Genomic DNA, 25,568 nt, shown 5'->3' on the forward strand with positions numbered 1-25,568 from the left:
TAGTTCAATGAACAAACCTCTCTGGAATTAATTCCAAATATTGCTGCTGTGTTCAAACGCAATCTACAGAGCAGTGATTTAAAGGAAAAAAATGAAAAAAAAAATAAATAAAAAGAAGAAGGGGCAGGACAAGAACAAGTTGTGCCAGGGGAGGTTCTTCCCTGAAAAAGTGATTAGACTTTGGAATGAGGTGCCCAGCACGGGAAGGCTGTGGAGTCTGTGTCCATGGAGGTCTTAAGCAATGAGTGGATGCGGCACTTAATGCCATGGTCTGGTTAACAGGGTGGTGTTGGGTCACAGGCTGGACTCCATGATCTCGGAGGTCTTTTCAGCCTGATTCTGTTTCCCTTTCCCTTCCACTTGTGCGTTTTTTTACTATTTAACCGCGATGCTGCCTGGAGTCCCCACAGTGGCCCCAGAGTGAAACCCTCGTGCTTGCTCCCGTCCCCAGGCAGATGCTCACGGCAGGAGCACACAGGCAAACGCTGCCTTACTGCTGAACGCAACACTCCGCGCAGCCTGCCTGCGCCTCCACACGCACAACCCCGACCCTTCCGGGCCCGGGAAATGCGAGGGGAGAGCACGGGAAGAGAGAAGGGAGCGGGCGGTGTGAGGGGAGGGCGCGGGAAGAGGGAAGGGAGCGGGCGGTGTGAGGGGAGGGCGCGGGGAGAAGGGAGGGAGCGGGAAGAGGGAAGGGAGCGGGCGGTGTGAGGGGAGGGCGCGGGAAGAGGGAAGGGAGCGGGCGGTGTGAGGGGAGGCGCGAGCGCCGTCGCGCTGTGCGAGCGTCACGAGCAGGGGGCGGAGGCGGCGTGGCCGCGCTGCGGGAAGGGCGAGCGCGGAAGAAGGAGCCGGAGCCCCGCGCCCTCGGGCAGGTGGGTGGCGGGCGGGACTGCAGGGGCTCGAGCCAGGCCGGCCGGGCTGAGGCGGAGCATCGCCGCCGGGTCTGGGAGAGCCGGGTCGGCCATCCGTCCATAGTGGGCGGGAGGGAAAAAGCGAGCGGGAGAGCCCATTCTCGAGCCGTGCAGGGGGGAGGAGGGCAGCGGCGGGAGTGGGTCACACCATCCACGGCTCTTGGAGAGACCCGTCCCGACCGCTGTCACTGCGCTTAATTAATACTGTCATTGAGTTATTAATTCACCGCAGCGGTGCTGCTCAGGGACCCACAGGTTCAGGGCTTAGCAATGACCCGGTCTCCTGTGGAAGTGTGACCGACTAATGCTTCACGTTTCCTGCAGGATTCAGCGTTCCCATCCCTCAGTTCCGCCTGGCTGAGCCAGAGCTCTTCACCACCGCACTTAAAGCCTGGCACCTTGATGGAAACAGATGTTGATGGTGGTCCGAGGTGACGTATGACCGAGGAGCAGGCCTCCTCTTTTGTTTTGTCACCTCTGCAGACAACTTTGGCTGGCTTTGTATCTGGGATTTAAATTGCCTCTTGTCAGACAATCCGTTTTTCTTGAGTTAGAGCCTAAACTGGGTTCTTCCAAGGCTTCAGCTTTTAATGACTGCAGAGGTTTAATGTGATTCTTAAGTGTAGTCTGACATACTTTGTCTGGTAGTTCAGCTGGGAAAATGGGTGTATGACTAATTATATACATTATTTTTACTAGAATAGAAATTATAAGAAATTACTGCTACTTCTACTAACAGAAATTACTAGAATCTGAAAAAAGGATTGAGCACAACCCTTGATATTTCAAGCCAAAAGTTTCAGGCAGAACAATATAAACTGTATAATACATTTTAAGCAACACACATGCCGTGTTCAGCTTGTGCTTTTGAACTGTTTGTAAAGTCTCTAACAGATTGAATTCCAAGCTCTTCTTTTAAAGGAGTATTATTTTATCTTATATTGTGCCTGTTTTGCAGATATTTGTGGAGGTTAAAAGATTTGAACTCCAGTTGAATAAAACAAGGGCTAAACATTGAAGGATGGCAGCAAATCCTTCAGGACAAGGTAGGTTTTAATCTAAGTATTCAAGGGAAAAGACTGTGCAAAATATCAGTGAAGTCAGTGTAATTGTAAGTTTATTTTTATGACTGAAGAAAGATTATTAATTTTATTTTAAGATGAAGAAAGGGAAGAGAGGTGGGGCTTAAAGCAGCAGAATGGCAGCAGTTCTTCTGGGACAAGGTACACACACATTTAATGGCTGAAAAAGATTATTGATGGCTGGGAAGCTCTGAATTACTGAGCATAATGTTGTGCTAAGCATTAGGAAGTACCTACCATGTCTGTGGTACAGTGATCATTTCCTGGAACTTATTTCAGACACTTACAACACTTGACATTGAACATGACTTGCAGCTATTGCATTCAACATCAGAGGACAGCCAGAAGTCAAATACATTCCATGCTGGGAACAGCAAGACCCAGACAGTCGTATCTGTCCCAGGCAGCAAGTGACCAGGCCTAGGAGAAAAAGCCAATTAAAAACATAGTGGTAATTGTGATGAACTGTTCCTTTATACCAAGAAGCGTCTCAATTGCAGCATTAAAATAATAAAAATCTTAGTAATGGTCCATCTATCCAGGCAATGCATGTGCTTTAGAGGGGGCTGAGGGTCTGGGGATGTCACCCAGTAAATTTGAAGAAGGATCTTAAATCGCCCTCTAGAGGTGTTTTCTGGAAACCTTAGGGGAACTCAAAGGCATTTCTTATATGGAAGAGCTGGGGAAAAAGCATCTCAGGGATGGTTCTCCCCTTACTTGGTTATAAGAAATTAATTCTGGGTTCAGTTTCCCAGAAAGTGGACGCTTTCTGCAGATGTGCATTTGTGTCCTTACCTCAAGCAGTTCTGCAAACCTGGGTGTTGCTGGATGATACTTCAGGTGGTGTCATATGACTGGTGTGGGTCCAAAACACAGATTTTACTTGCTACTTGACGAAAAGGAGGTAGTTTCTGGAATGCTTACTTTGCGAGGTGTTGAGAGAGGAGTACTGCAGATTGCAGAGCTGTCTGTTGTCAAAATCTTGCAGATTTTGACTCTGAGAAAGTTTTTGGTACATAATACATGATAAATATTGGGGTTTTTTTCTGTGAATATCAAATCAGCATCATTGCAAGGAATAGAATGTTGTCATAGAGAGTTAAAAGCTGCTTTTTCTTAAATATGTTGATTTACTGAGAAGTGGGATTTTAGTGCCGGAATACCTTCCCTCCTGACTCCATAGTCTTATAATTTCGTAGAGTCTTGGAATCTTCTATATTTGAGATATCCTTTACAAACTAATTAAAGGAACCATATAGTTATCATATGAAATTTTTTTGCAAAAAGCAGACAAGAAACACTATAAAATTTAATTACCAAATAAGCCTATAAATAGTACTAAAAATTAGAAAGGAACAGGCTCATATAAACAACATTTCGGGGCTTCTATCTCGTCTAGATGCAGTCCAGTAGTGAAAAGGACTGTGACAAACACTGCATTTTTAGCTTGCCTTGTGGCATATGTATTACTGTTCAAGCAATCAGTTCTCTTCACTTGGACAAAAGGAATAGAAGCTTACTGAAATGCTCATGGGAAGAGTTATGAGTGGTACCACTTACTCAGGCAGAGCTCTAAGGATGAATTAAACATTAGCCTTCTACACAGGTAGACTGTGATGGGAATGTTTTGCGCTGAAGTACTGCTTTTCTTTTGATTGGTATCAGGTATTTTCTTAGGTGTAAATTTGAGTTTTCCATTGATTACAGACTTGGACTATAAAAGTTAAGATTTTGTGAACCAGACTTTTATTAATTGGCCTCTTAGAAAAGCTCTCTTGGTGGTGAGTTGCATATGAGTGCAGAAAAACAAGAATTGAATGAAAAGCCTTATTTCAGTCCATTAGTATCAGACAGAACTGGTAGCACGAGACTGACTGTGGCATTTTAAAGCAGTGGAAGCCTTCCCTGCATGCTGTGCATTGCCCACCATATGAGCTCATTGACCACAGTGAGACACTTTGAGGGGTGGAAGTCAGCTTCTTAATTACAGCAAATACTTCCAGATGCTCAGGAATACACTGCTTCTACCAAAGTACTTCACAGTACTTGGGCAACATGCACTCATCAGGCTGCTCTTGTATAATGCCTCTGCTTGTGTGCAGCAAGGCCAGGGCATATGTTGTGTATAACTGAATTAATCACTCTGTGAGTCCTCCTAGAGGAAGCTCTCTGACATGAGAGAAATGCAACTTAGGACAGAATTCTCCTTTTGGTCCTCAAAGGTGGGAAAAATACAGATTCTGTTTCAGACAGGGCTGAACCTTTCAGAAGATAAGAGCTCTCGTATGGTGGAAGAAGCAGCTTTTGAAATATGAACAAAATTCTAAGTTTCAGGCTGTAACAGTTCTAGAGTCTCTTTATATCCTGAAAGTTGTTTATGTTTTTGTCCTAAATGTATGTGGAGGCATTCAGTCTAAGCAGCTAGAGTTGGCTCTTACATTCACCAAGTCTGAAAAGGAAGATTGTGCTGCCCTGCATTGAATTACATCATCATCTATGTACTTTGCTCTTCCCCATCTGAGTCTGATCTTTGTGTAAGCATAGAGAACTTTGCAGCCATAAAGCTGTCAATTACTTATATTTAGCTATGTACGTAGCTGTTTTCTGGAGGCACAGACAAAATACTAGTGTATTTTTTAGTAATTCAACCTAATTTACTGAATAACCACTACACCTTTTGTTTCATTGTAACACAAAGTGTATGAAAGCATATCCAGATGTAAATTGTTACTGAGAGTATTGGCGTGCAGCAGACTATTAGATGCTGTTTTGAGATGCCAGTCATCATAAGCAAAAGAGAACCCAAAACAGAATTACTCCATTTTTTTTCCACGAGTGGCTTGTGTTTAATAAGGTGTTTAGATTCTACTTTTTAAAAGGGTGCTGCCTTACTTCATGAATGCTGCCATTTATAGAAACATACGCTTCAGTAAAGAAAGTGCTTTAAATCCTTTCTGAATTGAGCAGGCAGGACAAAATGCAGTGCCTTTCAAAGTTCAGAGCTTTGAGCTGACATACAGCTTTGAAAACATTTTCTGAGTATGAAAGTGTATCATGTACACAAAGTAATGGAGGACTGTTCAGTGCTGTTACACTACTACAGACAAATGGTAAATAGTGCATCTTGGAAAAAGACTTAAATGTGCTGTGAATATGAAGCAACAACTCACGGAAGGATCAAGGAAGCAGATCAAGGAAAATATAATCAATGAAAAGCAAAAAATTAAAAATAGATAAAGCTAATGCTGTTGCTTGCCATGCAGAGTTAGTTAGAAGAACTAAATAGCATAGGTAATGGTTAGATAGGGTTGTAGGTGAGATGTTGAGATTAGGTTAAAGAGAGAGGCTTGCTGTGTGTTCTTAAAGCTGCCAGTTTCAGCAGCAAGGTTTCAGCTTTCTTTGGATTTCTGCCTTTCATGTGCAGAAAATAGGAGCAAGTAATCTTTCTGGTCCTGCGCAGATAAAATGCTTGATGTCAGAAATAGAGGTGTCAGTAAGGTTTAAATTTTAAATGTCCTGAATCTGCTGCGTTAGAGAGTAATCTGGGGTTCTAGGTGCTCAGTTTGACATCTGACACTGCCGTTAATCTATTTAACTGCCTTGAACGGGTCATTTTGTGTCAGGATTTACGTCAGCAAAGCAGAGAAAAATATTAATAAACTGCAATATTTGAACTGTTTGAACTCAAAAATTAGTGCAACTCAGCCCAGTGAAGGGAAGTCTAAATTTAAAGTTCAATTAGGAAGTTCCTGTGTTTGAAAATCTGCATACACTTTCATAGATGAGAATCTGGTCTGTACTAAGGACGACTTTTGATTTTTGCATGTCTGCATTTTTAGTACTAGAAAGCAGAACAGCCAAATCTGCAGATGAAAAATTAATCTTATTTATAATTGAAGCAGGAAGCTTTTGTTGTGGTTTCAAGTTGGTCTTTATGAAAGCATTTAGGGTTCCTTGATAGGGAAGAATCTAAATGAAAGTCTTCCTTATGTATTGCCAGATATGGTTGATTACTTTGGAAGGATGGGAGAACTTCTCTCTAAGATGGATTTCTCATGTTCCACCCCTTCCATTGTTAGCCTTTAAATGAACAGGCTTTACTTTGCATGTTTAAGAAGTTTACCTACAGGAACTTCACGTTGCTCAGCTGAGGAGTACTAACATGTAATGTTGAATGTGCTCTGCCATTGTCTTAAACAGGCTTTTTTCTCCTTACCAATAACAAATTCTCATAAACAACTGACTTCTTCAGCACTACAGGTTGCTGATGGGCACTGTCTAAGTTCTAGTGGAAAGTACTGCTTCAAAAAAACCTGGCCAACAAACAATCAAAACAAAAAACACACCACAAAACTCTCAGTAGAGGCATAAGAGAAGAAAAAATAGTTGGGTTTCTTCTGAATACCTTTAGAGTTTCTTCCACAAGATACTGTAACAAGACTCAAAATAGAAGACAGAATCTTCTACAGTTTCTGATCACAGTTTAAAAACAGCATTTAAAATGTCTCAGGCTTTTCTGAATCATACCATCTGCTTCATGATAAATTTAAGCATATTTAATATTTATATTTTTAGATCACAAACTTACATTAAAAAGTGGTCTCCTTTTTCTTTCCTTTATAATATCTTCTGAAATCCAAGCATTCATTTAAATTTATGCAGTTCAGGATAAGCAAGTAGTATTAGAAGGGTGCTGAGTAAAATGTCAGGTATAAAGGTTTTTGGATTAAAACTGTGTAGAATGAGCATGCAGACATGGTTGCCTTAGATCAGACCCTCTGAGAGGTGATTCAGTCGTCCTATCCACACATTGTCTCCAGAATCTACAAGAAAGTAAAGTCTGGGCTAGCTGCAGCTCAGAAATATTAGATCCTAGCTTGTTGGCAAGATTTTTCAGCCTTTGTACATTAGCTCCGTTCTAAGGTTTCAGATTCTTTGCAAGTGCAAGATCTTCAAAAACAAAAAGAGATGGTGTACAATACACAAAGAGCAGAGAAAGATCAAAGGCCTGAATCAATACTCTTCAAAGATCTAACAGAGTTTAAGTGGAGCTAATGCCACATAGGAAGAGGTTAGTGGGCAGAAAAATACCAGTTAATTAAATGTAGCTGAAAGTCTTATTAACAAATGTCGAAATTATTGTGGGTGATCTTACATAAAACCATAGTACAATATAATCAAAAGACTGTGCTCCTTTCCAGAACTCTTGAGACACTGAAGTTTATGGGTATGCATTTTAGGCATGGTAGAAGACAAAAGTGTGAGTTTGATAGCAAGGCAGTATAGATGCAAATTGTTATTTAGAGTTGAAGGTTTCGCCCTGGTAATTGTCTCCTTCATTAAGCCACTCAGATGAAAGGTATACTGGATTATGTAATTGAGCCTCAGCCCAAGGTCTGTCAAAGAGGATGAACTTTGAGTGCAGCTACTGAAAATAAATCATTTTACCTTGACATGCTAATATTCTCCCTAAGAGTTACCATGTGTGGCCTTCCTAATAGCTTGTGGGATCGTGCTGTCATGAGGATGGTTCTCAGGGCAGGGGCACAGCACACAGCAATTCCCAGTGGGAATCTTGGACTTTCTGTGTGGAGAAAAAAAAGGAGAACTTGACTTTTATGTATCTTTCTTTTATTATTATTATGTTTTCATAGCTTGTTATTTATAGAACAGCAGCAAATCAGAGATTCAAAAAAGGTGTATTTCTGACATGAGGAGTATTCTTGGTGGCAGAGAGGCATGTAGGAGTCAGCTCCGGAGCTGTTGCCCTCAGCTGTGCTGTTCCGGCAGCAGCAGGGACTTGTGCATCTGGTTTGTTTGATGGCTGCAGTGTGATCCTTTATTATGTGAGTCCTGTGTAGGTACAGGAGTTTTGTCATGTTTGCATTTAGAAGGCAACTTTGAAAAAGACATAGATGGCAACTATTTTGGGCATTTTTGAATTTCTGAAATTCTCTCAAGTCACCGCACTTCTGGACCCCTTCTCTAGTATTCAAGGCCTCTTTAGAAGAATGATGAAAGCAAATGAAGGCTGTATTCTTATATTGTGTACAGACAGTTTATTAGTTTAATTTTACTTCTCTATTCCAGCATTTGATTATACTCAGAATAAGGGTAGTGTGTATAGCACACAGTATATTTAAACTTTTCTTCATAGATTTGATGAAAGATGTTTGTATAAACCCGTGTGCAAGCTTAGTCATTTGTTCATTCTTACCTGTTATACATATAATGCTTGTGTTACAGTTTGAGTTCACTAACATGAGAAATTAAGGCCTGTGCATATATTATTCTATTGTTGAGTTGAACATTCAGTGACTACATTTTAAATTTAGAACCTGGTAAGTTTACTTCTTTTTCTTGGAAGGTAGCTATTTGATTGTAAACCTTGATTGTAGCTCCAGAGCTGGCTTGGGAAGGGATAGGATCTAACTTGAGTTAAAAGCCTCAAATTTAAAATGTGTCAATATGCATGGTAGCTTATGGAAGCTATTGCATGCTGAAAAATGAAACCTATTTAATAAGTCTTTTCAAATGGGTACAAAGCTTTGAAAATCAGTGTATTCATTGTAGAATAATTTTCTACAGGGACTTCTAATTCCACAGGGAATTAGAGTTGGGCCATAGAAGTCAAATAAATATCTCTAATATTTTTCTGTCATTCTCACCAGGTTTCCAGAATAAAAATAGGGTTGCAATCCTGGCAGAACTAGACAAGGAGAAGAGAAAGTTACTTATGCAAAACCAGTCTTCCACAAATCACCCTGGAGCCAGGTATTTTATGTTCTTAGACCTGTTTGGACATCACGGATTACATCAAGGGAAAAAACCAAACAGCTAGTGATCTGTAAACTTTTATATAAATACTTAACAGAAGTGTTTTCTGACCATCCATAACAAGGTAGAGGGACATTGCCCTTTAGGAACGTACTAGTATTTAAAATTGTTTACATAGCATGAATTTTAGCCTATATAATTTAAATTTGAGAATGAGAGAAGCAGATCTGCTTACTCAGGTGTATAAAAATCTACCATGAAGAAAAATCAGAAAGCAGACACTAAAAAATATTTCATTATTAAGCTGAAACGCTCTGGGGACTGGAAGTAGCAGGCCATTGGGTTCAGGATTCTCTGTGCTTAGAGAAGAACAATTACAGCAGGAGTGAATTATTCTTGAAACTCCCTATGTGCAAGACGGGGCCAGTTTATGTTAGAGCAGATAATCTTGTAAAAGATGCTGTGTTGTAGGGATGATTCTACACCATAAAGTGTAATGATTTAATCTGAGTTGAAGGGCTGTTACTGGGATTTCTCCCATACAAGAAAAGAAGATCAGATTTTTGTCATAGATCAGTAACTAGAAAATCACACAATTTATGTGAAGAAATTGAGGTCCTTAAACTTCGTGGTTAGTGTGAAGTGAGTGCAGTGCCACATTCTAGACACAGTGTAACCCGCAACACCTGTACAAGAGCCAGATATTCTGACTACAGTCTGAGTGCTGCCCGTGTCTTTTTTTCGAAGAGATTGCACTTTTAATTCCTTCATAATGTCAAAAACATGCAGAATACTTGAAATTGCCTGATGTAGACTTCTGTGTGAGGTAAGAAGCTATTATTTATAACTGTATATGGTTGTTATTTGAGCAAAATTGTTGGAAAGAAAATCAGAATATGTACAGCTCCTGACTCCTGCCAACAGTGTTTCCATGCTTCGTTTTAAGTCTGACAGGGCTTCAGAGAGTGCTTGTTTACTCCCTTTTTTCTGTAAGGAAATATAATCTTTGTTCTATTGAGCAGAATTAGAATTTTCTGGTTTTGAAGGTGGACATGAGGGGAACCTACAATGCAGCAGTCAGACTCTCTGCTTTGGCATGGTGGGCTGATGTGTGATTTTTGAGAAGCTGACAGTTTTTTGATGTTGTACCAGAGGTCTCAGACCACAGCGTTGTCAGAATTGAGACCATAAAAATTGTGCAAACTTGACCGGAAGAGCTTGATGTCCCTGAAGCACAACAGTGGCAGGGATGGCGCAAGGGTGAATGAGTTAATTGCTTTCTGACCTTGGCATGTGAAAATCCTGTATCCAAGAACAGAAGACCTCTTTTGAAAAATGTCAGCTTATGGTGGAGTCTTAAGTTTATCTATAGAAATCTTATTGAAAAATTAGAGGGTACAGATTAAATGCAAATTAAGTACCTCCAAAATCACTGAAAATACTGTGTTTTAAATAAACTGAGCAGTACTCTTCTCCAGCAGTGAAACTTATCTTAATACTTGCTGTAAGCAAAAATTTTTCTGAATTGTTTAGATTTTGTTATGCATTTCGGCGTAGATTTGGCTGCAAATCTTTTCATGAACATGGGTGCTTCTTAAAAACTGATTTACCAAATCAGTTGTTGACATTGAAACTGCTGGTAAAATTCAGTTGACTAAACTGTTTGGAATCCTTGCCATTTGTAATCTTGTCTCTGTGATTGGTAAGAGCAGGGTTTTCAGCAGCAGCCTCCAGTGACAGTTACAGAGGTAGTTGAGAATTGTCTTGTGATAAAGTTCTAATGACAACCCTCACCTGATGTCCATGTTACTTATATAGAGTTGGGGTGCTTTTTATGTCTTCTTTTTGGTTTAAGAAGGTAGACATATCCTAAGGTATAAAAGACAAGAAAAAACAAATAAATTTTAATTTTAAACCTTGTGCTGCACTGAGATAGATAAGCTAAATCAGTTTTAGGTACTTCCAAGCTGTCATCAAGGGGTCATTATTTCAGTTAGGAATCAGTAGGAAGCTCCTTTATTATAAGTAGTGAATTGCTTTCCCCCACCGAAAGCCTGTTCTTATATTGAACATTCTGCATTATCATGAATATTCTGCAGAGCTCTTGTTAGTGCTTCTCTTTATCACAGTTGTTTAGAACAGTCACTCAATGACTGAGTAGTGGTGAAAGCACAAAGCTGCTTTAGAAGTTCCTTGCATTGTCTAACACTGCACCCCAGTGGTTTCATTGACTTCAGTGGGACTTAACCCATGGGCAAAATCCACAATACGCTTCAGGTTAAGTTTGGCAGGAATTGTTTATGATGGCTCAAATGATACATCTGTGGTCACTCCATCCACCCTTTTTTCTCTTATCTTTACAAATAATAATTCCAAACAGTAACTGATAATTGTCAAGCCATGAGTGAAATGGAGAGCTCAGGAAGTCATGGTATCCACGGCTAGAATGGCAAGAACACGTTTTGGCTGTGGTCTGTTTCATACCATCTTGTTCTTTATTGCAGCATTGCACTTGCAAGATCACCTCTGAATAAGGATTTCCGTGATCATGCTGAGCAACAGCACATTGCAGCACAGCAGAAGGCTGCACTGCAGGTGAGCTGATACAGTCAGAGTTCAGTCTGGCTCTGTTTTAGATGTGCATCCCTTCAGAGAGCAGTCCTGCTCCTAGAGATATTGAAAAGCCCCTTTTAGAGATTAGGTATCTCACATTTCTGTATTTGTCATAAGTGAAGTCTCTTTTGTTATGATGAAACATGTCCTTGGGCATGGAGAGCTCCACCCAGCCCCACAGCCATCTCTTTGTGTCTCTGTTGAGCTCTCTCCTGTTTGTATCTCAGACTGAGCTCATATAGCTCTCCTTGGCTTGCTGGCCGTGCTGGTGCTGCTCACTGTGCCAGTTAGCCTTGATCATTCCAAGGGCTCATGGCAGGCTCAGGCTAAATTTGAGATCCAGCAGGGCTCTTCCCCAGTGGTGGATGGAGGGAATATGCAGAACATCTTTACTTGCTGGAGTCCAGCCTTTGAACTGGGAAAGGGTATATAGGATATCACAATGGAGTTCCAGAGCCATACAGCAGCTGCCTCCCTCAGGTGAACAAGTATATCTACATCCCATGAGCAGAATCCTGGCATCCCATGTTTGGGAGTGTGTCTGGTGGCACTCCATGTAGCAACTGTCATCAACACAGACTTGCAGGCTGATTAAGGAAGGGAGTGGAAGTGGAAACATGGGGTCTAGGCAAAGAAGAGCAATCAGGAGTTGATTTGCCCCACCTCCATGGGGTTGGCCAAAAAGAGCAGGAGAGAATGTCCCGTAATTGTCGTGATGGGCCCTGTTCTGATGTGGCTGATCTAAAATGCTGGGTTTGAATTTGACTATCAGAATTAAAGAGCATACTGGGAGAAAGAAGTAATTAATGCTGCAGAACCCATGAAGTCTTAAATCATGTCAGTGCTGTAAGGAGTAACGCTTTAACAAATGCTTTTCTCTTTCCAGCATGCACATGCACACTCCTCAGGATACTTCATAACTCAAGACTCTGCATTTGGGAATCTTATTCTTCCTGTGTTACCTCGACTTGAGGCAGAATGAGGAATGTTGTTTGTCTCAGAAATTCAAGATCTGATTTATCCATAGCAGGAGCTGTCTGACCTTTTAATTTCTTTATGTGTCTTAAAACCTACTTTTTTCTGGGTTTTTGCAAATGCCATACAGGCACATGAGCTCTAGTGATGGGGAAGTAGTGTTGAAAAATTTTTATCCTATATTTCTGTTCCTCTGTCAGGTCAAAGTCAAATGCAAGACTTTCCTTGGAGTTGAAGTACACGGGGTTTGCTCTTCCGTGTTTCAGTGCTTCCTTTAAATAAATGTCCAAACCAGAGTCACCAAGAGATGCACAATCTGTCAGCATTTGTGTTTATTATGTACAGGTATGATTTTTGTAATGAATAATGAAAATTATTTCTGTCCATCAAAACAGACACGAATTTGTCTAATGCATCAGCCAGTCTTCCTCCCCACCCTCTCCTATGCAGGAACATTTCTAGTGTACTGTTTGCCATTGTAGCATCTTCTGGTATCAAGTCCTTAGTTACAGTGCGCCTGCCTCTTACCTTGTTTTGTGAAATATGAAAATGTATTAAAGTGAGGAAAAAAGCAAACTTTTCTAATAGTCTTTTTACAGACAAAAAGTCAAAAGTTCTCTGGACATTTCAGTTGGAAAGTGCTGTCTGCAAAGACAATTCCATTTAAAAGGTCAAATTTTTCTAGTCATGCCTTTTCCAAGACTCACTGTCTTATTTTTGTTCACTTTTTGCTTTGGTGTTTTAATCACTGTGGTAAACAATTCCATCGTCTTGCTGAAAGAAGACCTGTTGATCTTAAGGTGAATTATTTTGGAACTGTGATTGTGCTACCAGGATAAAGTAACGTAAGAGTGAAAAATAGTCCTTACATACACTTACATAGACTATTGTATATCTCCATAGCTTTGCTTATACAGTTATGCTGCTACATTGATTGCTTTGCCTATGGAGACAAGTTCTAGAAAACAGAAAAGAACAGAAAAACTTACATGAGAATGGTAAATCAGAAGGTATCTGTTAAACTGATGCCCAATTGAAGCAGCTCTGTCCTTTGCAGAAACTTAGCTGTCCCATGAAGTTTCCAGGATTGTAGTTGGCATTTCCTTTGGGGCATCTAGGGTATTCTGTTTCTGTATGCATGGGATTGAACCCAAAAAGCACTACTGAATATCTCTTCAAATTTCACTGTTAATATTTGCAGTAATCATGAATATAGAACAATTGCCAAGAGGTGGGTGAAGGTATGAGGAAAATGCCACTGCTTTTCGTATACCTCAGCTGAGTACAGGCCTTTGCAGAAACTGGAGCATACTGAAACATTTTCAGGAAGGAGGATCTTCTGGACCCAGCCTGATAGAGCTTAAAGATGTGCAATTTTAACAAGAACTATTCATACCATGTGCTTTTTTTTCTGGGTTCTGATGTGATGAGTCACAGGAATGATGGCGGTTTTTGTGGGCAGTGGAGAAAGAAGTCACTTCTATTTTCAGTGGTTGGCTCTGTGTAGCTTTTTAAATACCAAAAGTGCATATGAAATTACCATATGAAATTGTCCTGACTATTCATTATTCTGCAGTGGGAGCTGCATGTCTTAGATGCTGTGAAGAAAAAGATGTGCAAATTTCAGTGTACAGGAGGCAGCTATGAATCTGTCCAACCTGGAAACATATAAAGGCAAAGGTGTTAAAGCAAATGCAGCAGAAAGCATGGATTTTTATATTTCAGTTGAATTTAACATTAAAGGAGCTCTATGCTAAGAATTTGAGCTACAGAATATGTCAGTTCAGTTTTACAGTCTGCAGGTGATCCAGGCAATGCAACAATAATCATCCTTCTCCACTGGAAAGTTACAGTTGCTCCTCTGAAGGAGTTAACACTTGTTGGCTGTGTTGTTTTCACCTTGGGTATTGCTTTTGGAAATTCAGGGCCTGAGCTCAAGAATGAATGTATTTGAATGGGGAGGAGGGGGAATGAACACAGCTGTTGTGATACTTTTAAGTTATAATGCCTCACATTATTCCTTGGAGTTGTGAGGGTCTTGATCATACATGTAGATAGGATTAACTGTCAAATACACAAGTTACATATATGGAAGCACCTATCTTAGAAATGACAGACTCGAGCAATTACTGTCAGATGCATCAGTTTGTCTTGCCACTCTTTCTTTCCTACTGTTATTCAGTATTGGACACATTAGTCCATCCCTATACAGTAACTTCAGCAAAGCCCTTTCCCCTCTTGGAATCGCATGTTCAAATTCAAATCATTATTAGTTAGGATACATGTGAACCAGGAAGTGCCCGGGATGTCTTGCTTCTGGCAGTAACCACTAAGTTGTTGACATGAAAACTGAAGCCTTGTAATGTACTGCTGACCTGTGTACCTCAACACATGTGACTCAAGTAATTTTATTTCATTTGCTACAGTAGACATTGGCCCTTCCACTCTCCAGAAGTTGGTGTAGAGTCTGTTAGAGCTGAATGGTGGGGTGTAAGTAGCTCATAGATTCGGCTAACACGCCATGAGATCACATTTTCTAAGTGATGGCAGAGTTGTAATCTCTCAAGAACAGATGAAGTAAAGGGGTCAGAGATGTACTGAAGCACTAAAAGAACTGAACCACAAATTGTTTCTTAGCTCTGTCATCTTTTTCTTCCACTAGACAATTCTCCTCACATCTTTGTTTTCTAAAGTCACCCACCATTTCTCCACCACTATATGCTCTGGAAAATGCTCTGGTTTAAGTTAGGAAGCTTGGCCTGTAAAATCATGTGTGATTGCCTACCATGTGTGCTTTTACTCTCACTTTTTCCTTAGTATTTTCATTCTGCTGAGCTTCTAGAAGCACTGATAGGAAACTGATCAATAGTACCTGATGTTTTATTGGACTTTATATCAGAACACAAAATACTCCATGAAATGCAGTAATAGAAAGAAATTACACACCCTGGTGTGGCTTGCCTAAATATTCCTAATTGCTTTGATGTGCTCAATCAGGAGGTCAGAATTGGTAAAGGCTGCTTTTGCTTTCATGTGCTTTCAGCAGTGCACAAGCCAGCTGTAATTTTCTGTCCTGTGGACAAATCTGGGTAGCACTGTTCATGGACAAGGATCCCTGTCTGAGGTACACACTTTGGATGGCTCTAGGCTCTTACAAAATCACCTTTGTAAGACTAGAGGTCACTTACTGTCTTCCTGCATAGCAGTGAAGTTAGTGCTCCAACCCAAGCCTTGGAGAAATTAATGAAGAGACTGGGCCTTTCCCATCCTCTTTATAGAAGAGGAATATGTCAATTATCAGCCAGTTTACAGGGGACGTGAACTGATGGAAGGAAATGCAGACAACGGCATCTTAAGAGTGCACAGCTTCTCAGAGAATCTGCAGTGTTGTAGGGGCAGAGCACAAGGGCTGAAGTAGAGAATGGGCCTAAAACAGTGTGGTATGCAGTCACAGACAGGAGCAGGCAGTGACTATCTCACATAGTGTATCCTCTTAAGCATTATGGTAGCTAATTCATTCAAAATCAGGAGAACAGCTGAGAAAGCAACTGGATGATTCCTGTTGGTGAAATTTACAGCAGTGACAATTCCTCCTGACAAATCAGCTTAAATAGCAGGCCTTTTTGAAGGACAGACAGTCCTGCTGAAACTGAAGCTGATTCCTGTGTTTTGGGGAACATAAGGTAACCAAAAAGACACATGAATCCTAAAGGAAAAGTTAATAGAAGGCAGCTGGTCTGCTGAGTGGTCTGTATGCACAGCCACCTCTGAAGGAGAAGGTGGAGAATGTGGGAGGGATTGTCTGACACCCAGCTGGAAAATTGCACCCATCCAGAGCTCTGTGTTCCTGACTTATGTTCTGCTAACACACAGGGAAAATTCTATAGCACCTGCCAGTAACACCCTTGTATCTGGAAAGCCTGGTAATCAGTGCGTTCTGAAACACTTTTGGAGGGCTAAAATACAGAGCTTTCTGTAGTGAATGGTAACTTTGACAGCTAGTCAGTGAAGTAGTTTTCACATGCTGTTAGGTTAATAGCTTGCTCAGTTTCTGCATTTATTGGAAGTACAGAGCTCGCCTCAGGCATTTTACAATAAGAACAACACTCTTCTGTTTCCTAGTTCTTGTTCTTCATAGAAGGAACCAAATGATACATGTTTTTGGGAAATGAGTTTTACATTCCTTCCCTGAATATACGTTTTTTAGAGAGAAAGTTTAATGTATTAAATAGAGAAAGCTTGATTATTTCAGTGAGACATTAAGAAAAAATATGTTAAACTACTGGTGAGGAAATTACTTTCCTCAGCAATTCCACTCTTCCAGGTTCATTCCAGCATTGAATTATGAAAGGTGGTGACATAGTTCTCAGCCTGTTCTCATTAAGGTTTCTTATCTGGATACTTGGGTGTCAGTGGATGCTTCTTCTTTCATGAAGATTTTGTAGGTAAGGTCCGAAAGTTGTTCAAAATCTACCTAGAAAGTACAAATCACAAGCTCACGTGCCACCTTCATTATGCACTTACATTGCACATATTAGGGTTGGTTTGAAGCTGCTCCATTCTAAGCATAGCCTGCTTCCCTGGATTTTGAGGTTTGCAAAGGCTGACCTTTTCCCTCTGAGCTGGGCCTGTGTATATGTCCCAGTCTCCCACTCACACACAGATTGGTTTTGTCAGATTCAGGCCTAATCACTTTCAATTTCATACCTTGAGCTGGTCAGTTTGCTGTGTCAGCAAACATGCCTACTTAACCTGTCAGTTTGGATAGTCTATCGTTCTTTTGATAGGTTTGCTCATCACCTGACACAGCAGCATCCTTACGTAAGACAAGCTCCTAAGCACAGGAAGTCATTTACAGGCACAAATAACTGCTGGTTCAGCTTTTAGTAGTGATCTTCCTTTCAGCTAAGCATTGCTAGAGTAAACACAAAAGAAATGTTTCCATTTATAGAAATATCCCCCATGTTCCTTTGTACCTTATTCCACTGATAAACTCAGAGGCAGAGTTTCAGAGATGTCTCTATGATTCCTGATCCCTGCAGTAAATAAGAAGGAAGTGTGAGTCTAGCAGCACTCACCACAGCTTTCTGGCAGTGCAGACATATGTTAAGGCTAGCTGGTGATATTCAACCGAGAGTGGAAAGTCTAAAACCTAATAAATTATTCCTTATCCAAAATCCCACCTCAGTCATACCCTCCATGTCTTAAGTCAGCAAATTGTTTCCCTAAGCATGGGTGAAAACAACTCAGTACAGCAACAGAGCCCTAAAGCAGACAGGAAGCATGGTGATTCTTGTTTCTTTATTACTTTTTAGCCTTTCCACACTAGTATGATGTGTGATTCTAGCTGGCCTGTTTATTATAACCTTTTTGTCCTTTTTAAGTCTTGTCAGCATTTTCTTAAGACTTTCTCCGTTTTTTCCTCTTGACACATTGATCTCTCGCAGTTACACTGTGTTGCTACTCCAGTTCCATTTCTTCCTTCCCTCCCGTTAGTGCTCTTTCTTTGCAATATCCCTTGCCTCAGCTACTTGGTTATGCCACAGCAAGTGTGCTTTAATGAAGCTCTATTTCAGTACTAAACAAGACATAATTGCATTTTTTGACAGATGCAAACAAGACTAGGACCAGAAAGTTACTTTTGGGAACCCTCAGAGTACGTTCAGCTGAGAAAGGTCATGACTATTGGATAGCTCAGTATCACCCTAAAGTACTCAGATTCATTGATGAGGAAATTGGGGAGCATTTAAAATTTTGCAGCATTTAAACAGTTCTATTATTATTGAAGAGTGACATAGATTGTTAAGAGTCTAACAAGCTGAGTCAGACGAAATGCTGGCTGATTCCAGCCTGAACAGAAGCCTGATGACATAAGTGAGGGATGCTGCCTGAGGATGAAGACCAGGTAAGCAACAACAGCACCTATTGTTGTTGTGTAAAGCACACACCAAAATATCCCAGTCCAGAGCTCTGTAAGGGGACAGGGTAAGGCAAGGGGATGTAAGGAAGGCTCCCCTGCTCTAACCCAGAGACCAGCTGCATCCTGCATGTGGTTAGTTTGCCACATCCTCAGGCTCTGATCCAGTGGAAGGCAATTAATTGGCACAGTCCTCCCAGAAACTTATTTTTGCCACTGGACAGTAAGAGTTAGAGAAAAGGGGTAAAGCAGATGAGTGGTGACTGGAAAAAAGGTTTCTTTTGTGGGCCATGGGGCTAAAAGATGAGATGAAAGTGCTGTCTTGGAACATGGGTTTGTGCTGTTCATGTGGGAGCAGCTCAATCCAAGGATAGCTGTGGTCAGTTCTTAGCCTCTGCTCCTCTGAAAGAGCCTCACACTCCAGCTCTGTGCTGGGAAGTGCAAAAGTCACCTTTACGTACTAGATGAGCTGAGTGAGGCTCTAGTTCTCACTTTCCAAGGGATGCCTTGGGACTTCAAAATAGTCTTGCTCTCTGCTGGTGCTTCTCAGGCTATCTGAGAAGGCAACCAGAAACCCCAGAGGTTCACTGCACAGGAGCAGTTTTTGTGCTGCTCTGTCCAGGCCTGGAATGTGAACCTGACCTCCATAGCACAGGAAAGTGCCTGGATTCATGCTTGCAAAGGCAATGCTCTCAGTCTGATTGGAGTTCCTTCCCTTGGGATAAATGGTGGAAAAATACTTGGAACCCAAGCGGACCCACAATTTCACACAGGCCCTGGCCCTCAAGATAATAAGACTGGTTTTGTCCAAACCAATGAATTCAGTGCCTGTCTACAGAGGATCAGTTCCAAAGAGGGAGGTTGAGAAAGATGTGTCAGGAAAATGCCTATTCTGTGCTAATGAATATTTTTGTGCATGATCAGGACAAGCATAATGCCAAACTGGAGGAGGCTTAATCTTCTCTCAGTGTTCACACCCAGATAGAATTCATACAGGACTTTTCCCCTCACTTAGAGGACATAAATCTCCATCAGACAGGAATTCACTGCCTCCCAATGTGTGTTCAGTATGCATTGTGCATTCCATATAAATACACCATTGTAGATTCATGTAGATATGTCACTGTAGATTTCTTGCATGCTTTTGATACAGCAATGAAAGCCAATGCTGGGTCTCCTTCCCCCTCCCTGACTCTTATCTATGTTTTTCTTTTCTGTCAACTCTTTTCTAGAATATTGGTTTCAAGTGGCAGGAGATCTACCTGTGGGATTTCCTAATGCATACAGTATAGTGAAAATTACAGGCTTCTCTTTGACAATCAAATTCATTTCAGAAATATCCCCATAAGTAATATTTACAGTGAGTAACAAAATACACCTTGCAGGTCCCTATAAATATGACAGCTTTTCAGAAAGCAAGACCATTTTCTTGAAGAACAAAGCAAAACACTGAATCACAGCTAGGGCTCTTACTGGTCTGACATATAATGCATTATTTACCAGCAAGTGTTAGCTTTCCTGCATCTCATAATGTTGATAATTCACATAAGGGGTGGGAATTGTGTCATTAATTCTTTACATTAGGACTGGATTTGGAACTGAAAATAATTCAAAACTCAGATGAAGGAGCAATGATCTTAGTGATTCCAGTTGACTTACGGATTCCAGTTGCAAGTATATCTGTTGAAATATTTTCATCTCATTAGTAGTCAGATGATGATCAAAAATTTTGCCATATTGTTCTGCTTATTCTGACATGGCAGGGGAGAGGTGAAATACAGAACTAGAGCAATCTAGTCTGTATAGTGGGCATGGTAAACCTCACCAAATCCTTCCACAGTGCTGCAGTACAGTAGATGAAAAAACCCAGCCATACCTTTCCATCAGAACAGAAGCCAGTTGCACATCATCAAATATTGCTCCTCGCTCTGTGCTAAGTCTTCCAGGTTATCTTTGTGACTTAAAAGCTCATCATACCTCCAGCTGAAATGAAGTTTTCCTCTCAAGAGAAAGTGGACCAAGCCATAGCTATAGAAGCTCAGGTGTCAGACCGAGCATTTGACTTCTGATATAAAAGCATTTTCCAAAATGTCTCAAAACCTCATCAGCCCCAAGCTGCTGGTTTTTGATTTGAGTGCTCATCATTTATCCATGACTGACTGAAAATGCTGTCCTTTGGAGATGCTATTTTTTGCCTGCTACTAATTTGTTAATCAATTTCATCTGTTTGTTCATTAATTGGTAAACCAGTACTAGTTTATAGCAGTGCCTACAGATCTAGTGTAAATGATCAGGTATTGAAAAATAATGTATTTGCAATACACCGAACAAGCGTACAAAGTTGTGAACCATTAAAAAACATGATTCACAGGAAAGTAATTTTTGTACAGTGGCTCTGAAAGCATAAGCACTTAAGCTTCATGGGTTCTAGGTCCCCAAAACTCAGTCTCCTTTCTCCTAGCTATGCTTCCTAGGGAGGAAAATCCATCATATACGTTAGTGAGGAAAAAGCTCTCCTGCAGCTCTTTCCTTCAAGACCCGGCAGTGACGAAGGAGACCACTGCTCCCCTGCTCTTCATAAGAAACTTACATTCATCTCCAAAATGAGGCCACAGCATATTCCACCTTCCTCTGCCCTGTCCTGTCATTCCACTTTTTTCACTTGTTTGAAAGTAGTTCAACTTACATCATCAGAGAGATTTCTTTGGATGCTGGATGCTGAGTGCAGACAGAGGGCAGAGTTGCTCTGTCTTAGGTGCTAAGATGGAAAAACTTTCACAGTGCTCCAGGTTTCTTCACCAGCCTGGGGATGACAGCTCTGAGGGACCAGATCCCCACCCATGGCTCCTCATGCCAGCCATTCCTCAAGCCTCTGACCCACTTCCAGACCACCAGGTAGAGGGGTGACTTGGCCCTGGTATGCACATATACTTGTAGAGAAGGCACTATGGGCAGAGCTTGTGCTCATAGGATATCTGGCTAGAACAGTGTATTCTGCCTGTTTTCCGGCTTCCTGCTACCATTCTGGCAAAAAATTACCTGTTCTGGGAGCCTCTGAGCAATTCAATGTCATCAAACTCCATCCCTGCCTGCTCCTGCAAGGTTTGCATGTTCAGATATTGGCTGCAGTATTTCCGCCAGTGGAGAGCAGGGCTATGGGGCTGTCACCTCCCAGGCATCCTGTCCTCCACACCTCTTCCTCATCAACAAGGAAGAAGGAGACATTGTGAGAGCCAGAATGCCAGCCTTACTCAAGATCTTAGGCTTATTATTCAGCTTTCTCATGGAAGAGCTGAAGGTGTTGCTGAAGGTGGTGGAGAAAGCAGCCACTGCCATCCTTGAGGGTCTGGTCCAATCCTTGTTGGATAGTGCAGAATGATGTGGCTACGGAGTCAGACCCATCTGTTCTCTTCATGGTGATGTAGAAGTCCTCCAGGGGACTCACCTTCACTGCTGGGATCTGAAGTAAGAGGAAGAGGAGAGATATGTCAAGGTACTTTTGGAAAGGAAATGGATCACATGTGGGGAAAACATGCTAAGGGCTTCTCTGTGCTCTCTGAAGAACCCTGCAACACCTTCTGTGCTTCCCCAGAAATCTGTTTCTTGGCAGCCTTAGAGTTTTGGGAAGAGGTTGCAATGAACCACTGTGGTGTAAGGGGTGTTCAAACAAATGAGATGCATTTCACTTGCCACTTTTGCACCAGCTGTAGAAATCCAGATTCAGAAGAAAGGAGCCAAATTCCTGGCTTTTTTTGAAGTGAATGAAGGTTCCAGTTGCACTGAAGAGTGACTGTGTGCAAATGTGTGTAACCTACCACTTGGGCGTAATACTCTGTACTTCTACAGCAATGTGGTACTTATGGAAATGATACTTTTCAGGTGAAGAAGGAGTAGGAGGAGGAAAGGGAAAAGCAGTAGCAACTTCTTTTAGCCATGAGATGTCAGTATTGCAATCAGACTACCAGTTTGGCTGCTTTTTCCTGCCAATACCTTAGATAAACCTAACAGAGAAATTCAGTTGTAAAAATGTGAGCAGGGTTTTTATACTTTGGATCCTAGTCAAAGTCCTTATTTTTGGGGTGATGTTTTTGATGTTTCTGGGAGCTCATTTTTGGAGAAAAGTTCTCAAATGCTCGAGATTACACTGGCTATCTCTAGAAGCAGAAACCATACCTTAGGGTAACAGCAGGAAATTTTGTCACATGGAGAATGAGACTAAGGTTGTGCACAAGCGTTATGTACAAGGAAACCTTTAGCATTGCCCTGGGTTTCAAAGCTACTGGCTCAACCATGAAGGAAACAGGGTATAAATTATAAAAGGTTACAGTTTTATTGAGAGAAACTTGTAAAATCCCCAACAACACAAGGGCATAAAGAAGGCTGAAAATCCTTCTCTTTTAAACTTTACAATTGCTTCATTTCACCAGAAAGGCTGGCTCCCAGCACTGAAAAAACCCAGTATTCTGCTAAGTTTCCTGACCTTAGTGATGTCCATGTAATCTCTGAGTCCTTTGGTCACGCACCAGTATCTCCACACACTGAGTGCACAGGGATAGCCTTGGTGGTGTTTGGGCTCACAGCACTGATACACAAGTACTTGAAGTCATCATCAGAATTAAATTATTAATTATTAATTATTGAGCTTAGTTGAATATGCTAGAAAACAAAAAAAGAAAGGGGATAAAAAAAACAAAACTTGTCCTAGTGACACCCTGTCACCATTGCTGAGTAGTAGGAACTTATGTGTTTTTCACAAAATATGAAGAATTTAAGAGGGATTATTTTCCCTAATGATTTCTCATGAGATTATGTGCTGAAAACTCAGAAGCACCAACATGAAGTTACTCTAGTGTTGCTGAAAAGCTAAAAATGTATTGCCACACAGAGCAGTAACAGAGAGGAAGTAACACAGTGTCTTTTGCCTTGCTGTAGAAACCATGGGAGGATGGCAAAGACAAAGGTTTTTCCATTTTAAATTGACCCTGGCACCAGGGAAAAACTCTCTATGCCTCTACTGGATGACACTGTGCTGCTGCCAGTACAGGTTTCCACCACCAGGTGTCTGTGCAAGACGGACAAGTAGCATTTTCCACTCATTCACACTTTCTTCTCCCTGTTAGGCAAAACAAAACAAGACTCTGTTGCTTCAGTGATGAAGTGCATCGTGATGAATACCATGAGTTAAATGAAGACAGGCAGGGTGCATTTCATAAAGAGAGAGCTTCAGTACTATAGGCAGGAACTAAAAGCAGAGGATTGAAGGAGAATATAGATGTTCAGACATTTACTATCCTTTTTGAAAAAGTAATGCATTTTTATGATACCACTATAATTTTATTATATCTACTATACTTTAAAGTCTACTTTTTATAGGGCTGAAATTAATGGAAATTTGCAGCCCAGTGAATTTAGCAGTGAGAAGTTGCTCTGCATGTCCATGCACTGTGATCCCCACAGTGGCTATCTCAGTGTGGCAGGAAAAGGGGAAAGGTGGTACATTCAAGGTCAATGGGAGGGAGATGCTGAATTTCTCCTTCTTTGATTTTTTTGGCCACTGCTGACTGTTACTCCAGCACCAGTGGTGTAATGCTGCACACTGGGAAGATGTGATGTTAAAAAGAGTTTATACTGTTGCAGACTTTTCTGTTAATATAGTATATAAAAGGTAAAGAAGCTGTATAAACCCAGCTGAAGGACCCACTGCAAGAAAACCAAGCTGGAAAGAGAAACAGATGAGCCCTACACAGGCTAACAATGCAAGCACATTGTCTAATCCTCTGAGCTCTTCTGTAATAGGAGTCCTCAGTCTGTGATGTGCACATCCCTGAGAGCTCAGGGTCTCCCCCTGAAGACTCCAAAAAAGACTTCTGGAAAAAAACCTACAGAGAGGGCACCTGTGATAAATGCACATTGCTATGCAAGTCCATCAGAGGACAGAAGTCTCATGAACTGCAGGGACCTGCCTCCTCTTCTGCACACTGCAACTAGTCAGTGGACAAAACCAGGATGTCTTTCCATCTGAAAGGTAGGCTGCAAGCATTTTTCTAAACTAAGCTGTGTTTAAGACCTTGGCTCATGGCAAATGTTCCTCCTCTGTCTGTGTGCAGCCTGGCAGCCACTTGATGAGCTATGCATGGTGAGTTATTAGGTGGACAATTCTGCTAAGAGAGGCCAGACTAGTCATGGAAATGATGAGCTGCTTTCACCAGCAGTCTCTTGACAAAGGTTTGCTCTCTTGTGCCCTTGGGTCTGGCTACAACCCTCTCACAGTGTTCAGGTACTGTTTGTCCCCCACCCATTCTCCATAGAATTTTGTCCCTCTGCCCAGTCCATGGATCAGTTACATTGAGCTCCACATTTTCCTGCAAACTGCTTGCCATCTCATGAGTTGTGACTGGCTCACAGTATCTCATCCAAGGACTACTTCTGAGAGTACCCAGAGTATTTTGGGAAACAGCCTGCTAAAATCAAGATCCTAAACTGTCTTGGTTTAGGGCAAATTTGGGAGAAAACCTCCAGTGGGGCTCCCCCCGGGAAGCAAACCCACGTGGCCCTTTTCTCCCACCCCCCAACAGGTTCGGGAAAAGATTTCTCTGAGAGAAGTGGAAAAAAACCTGTTTATTTTACAGGCAAAGCACTACTCAGCACAAGAATGAACAGTATCTAATTACAAAACCTCTCGCCGTTCAGGAGAGATGACAAACTTCATTGGGTCTCTTTCCTGTGGGTGTTCGCTCTGTTATCAGTCCCTCTGGCGCTGGAAAATGCCGCTGCCCAGGCTGGGCTCCCGGTAGTCCATGGGTGCAAGCTCCCGGTGCTCCCTGGAGTCCTCAGTTCAGAGCAGGTTCAATTCTTTTCAGAAAAGGGAAAGAAAACAGTCCAGGAAGACCTCTCTGCTCCGGCTAGTTGGAAAGCCAAGGCGATCTATGTCATGTTGTCTGTCTGTGCTGTAGGCAAAACCTGGTTCCGGGATGCCGGGGGGGGAGCAAGTACAGTCTCTGATAACAGACTCGGTGCTTCTTCTCCACTCACTTTTAATCTTAGACGAAATTTTAAGAATACAAAACCTGTGTCTGGGTTAGGTGGATGAATGGGGATACAATTTAACATCATAATCAACCCAGGACATAAACATACAATATCAGTTGTCCTGAAAGATATAACAGATCGAGCCTCACTGATATTCTCACACTGCAATTAATTCCACTTAATCAACTTCTGACAGTCCTTGGTGTGAAAATTATGGTGGTTGTTGCTTGAATCACAGTATCACTCAGGCAAGTTACTGCAACA

General features: G+C 41.5%; 1 protein-coding gene across 1 annotated transcript; it reads left to right on the plus strand.

The window, feature by feature from the left end:
- The first annotated feature begins 702 nt into the window (after positions 1-702).
- Positions 703-12,931, plus strand: INIP (INTS3 and NABP interacting protein). Its single transcript, XM_058827618.1, has 6 exons — positions 703-872; positions 1,236-1,342; positions 1,870-1,957; positions 8,665-8,767; positions 11,275-11,365; positions 12,270-12,931. The coding sequence occupies exons 3-6, from the start codon at positions 1,933-1,935 to the stop codon at positions 12,363-12,365; spliced, it is 315 nt and encodes a 104-aa protein (XP_058683601.1). The 5' UTR covers positions 703-872; positions 1,236-1,342; positions 1,870-1,932; the 3' UTR covers positions 12,366-12,931.
- The last annotated feature ends 12,637 nt before the right edge of the window (positions 12,932-25,568 follow it).

The sequence above is a fragment of the Poecile atricapillus genome, chromosome Z, assembly GCF_030490865.1.
Source record: "Poecile atricapillus isolate bPoeAtr1 chromosome Z, bPoeAtr1.hap1, whole genome shotgun sequence".
NCBI classification, from domain to species: domain Eukaryota; kingdom Metazoa; phylum Chordata; class Aves; order Passeriformes; family Paridae; genus Poecile; species Poecile atricapillus.

Excerpts from the sequence above, each read along its gene's own strand:
- INIP (XM_058827618.1), top strand. The coding sequence starts at position 1,933 with ATGGCAGCAAATCCTTCAGGACAAG. Across the intron at positions 1,958-8,664 it reads AGCAAATCCTTCAGGACAAG|GTTTCCAGAATAAAAATAGG; the intron begins GTAGGTTTTAAT and ends CATTCTCACCAG. Across the intron at positions 8,768-11,274 it reads ACAAATCACCCTGGAGCCAG|CATTGCACTTGCAAGATCAC; the intron begins GTATTTTATGTT and ends TCTTTATTGCAG.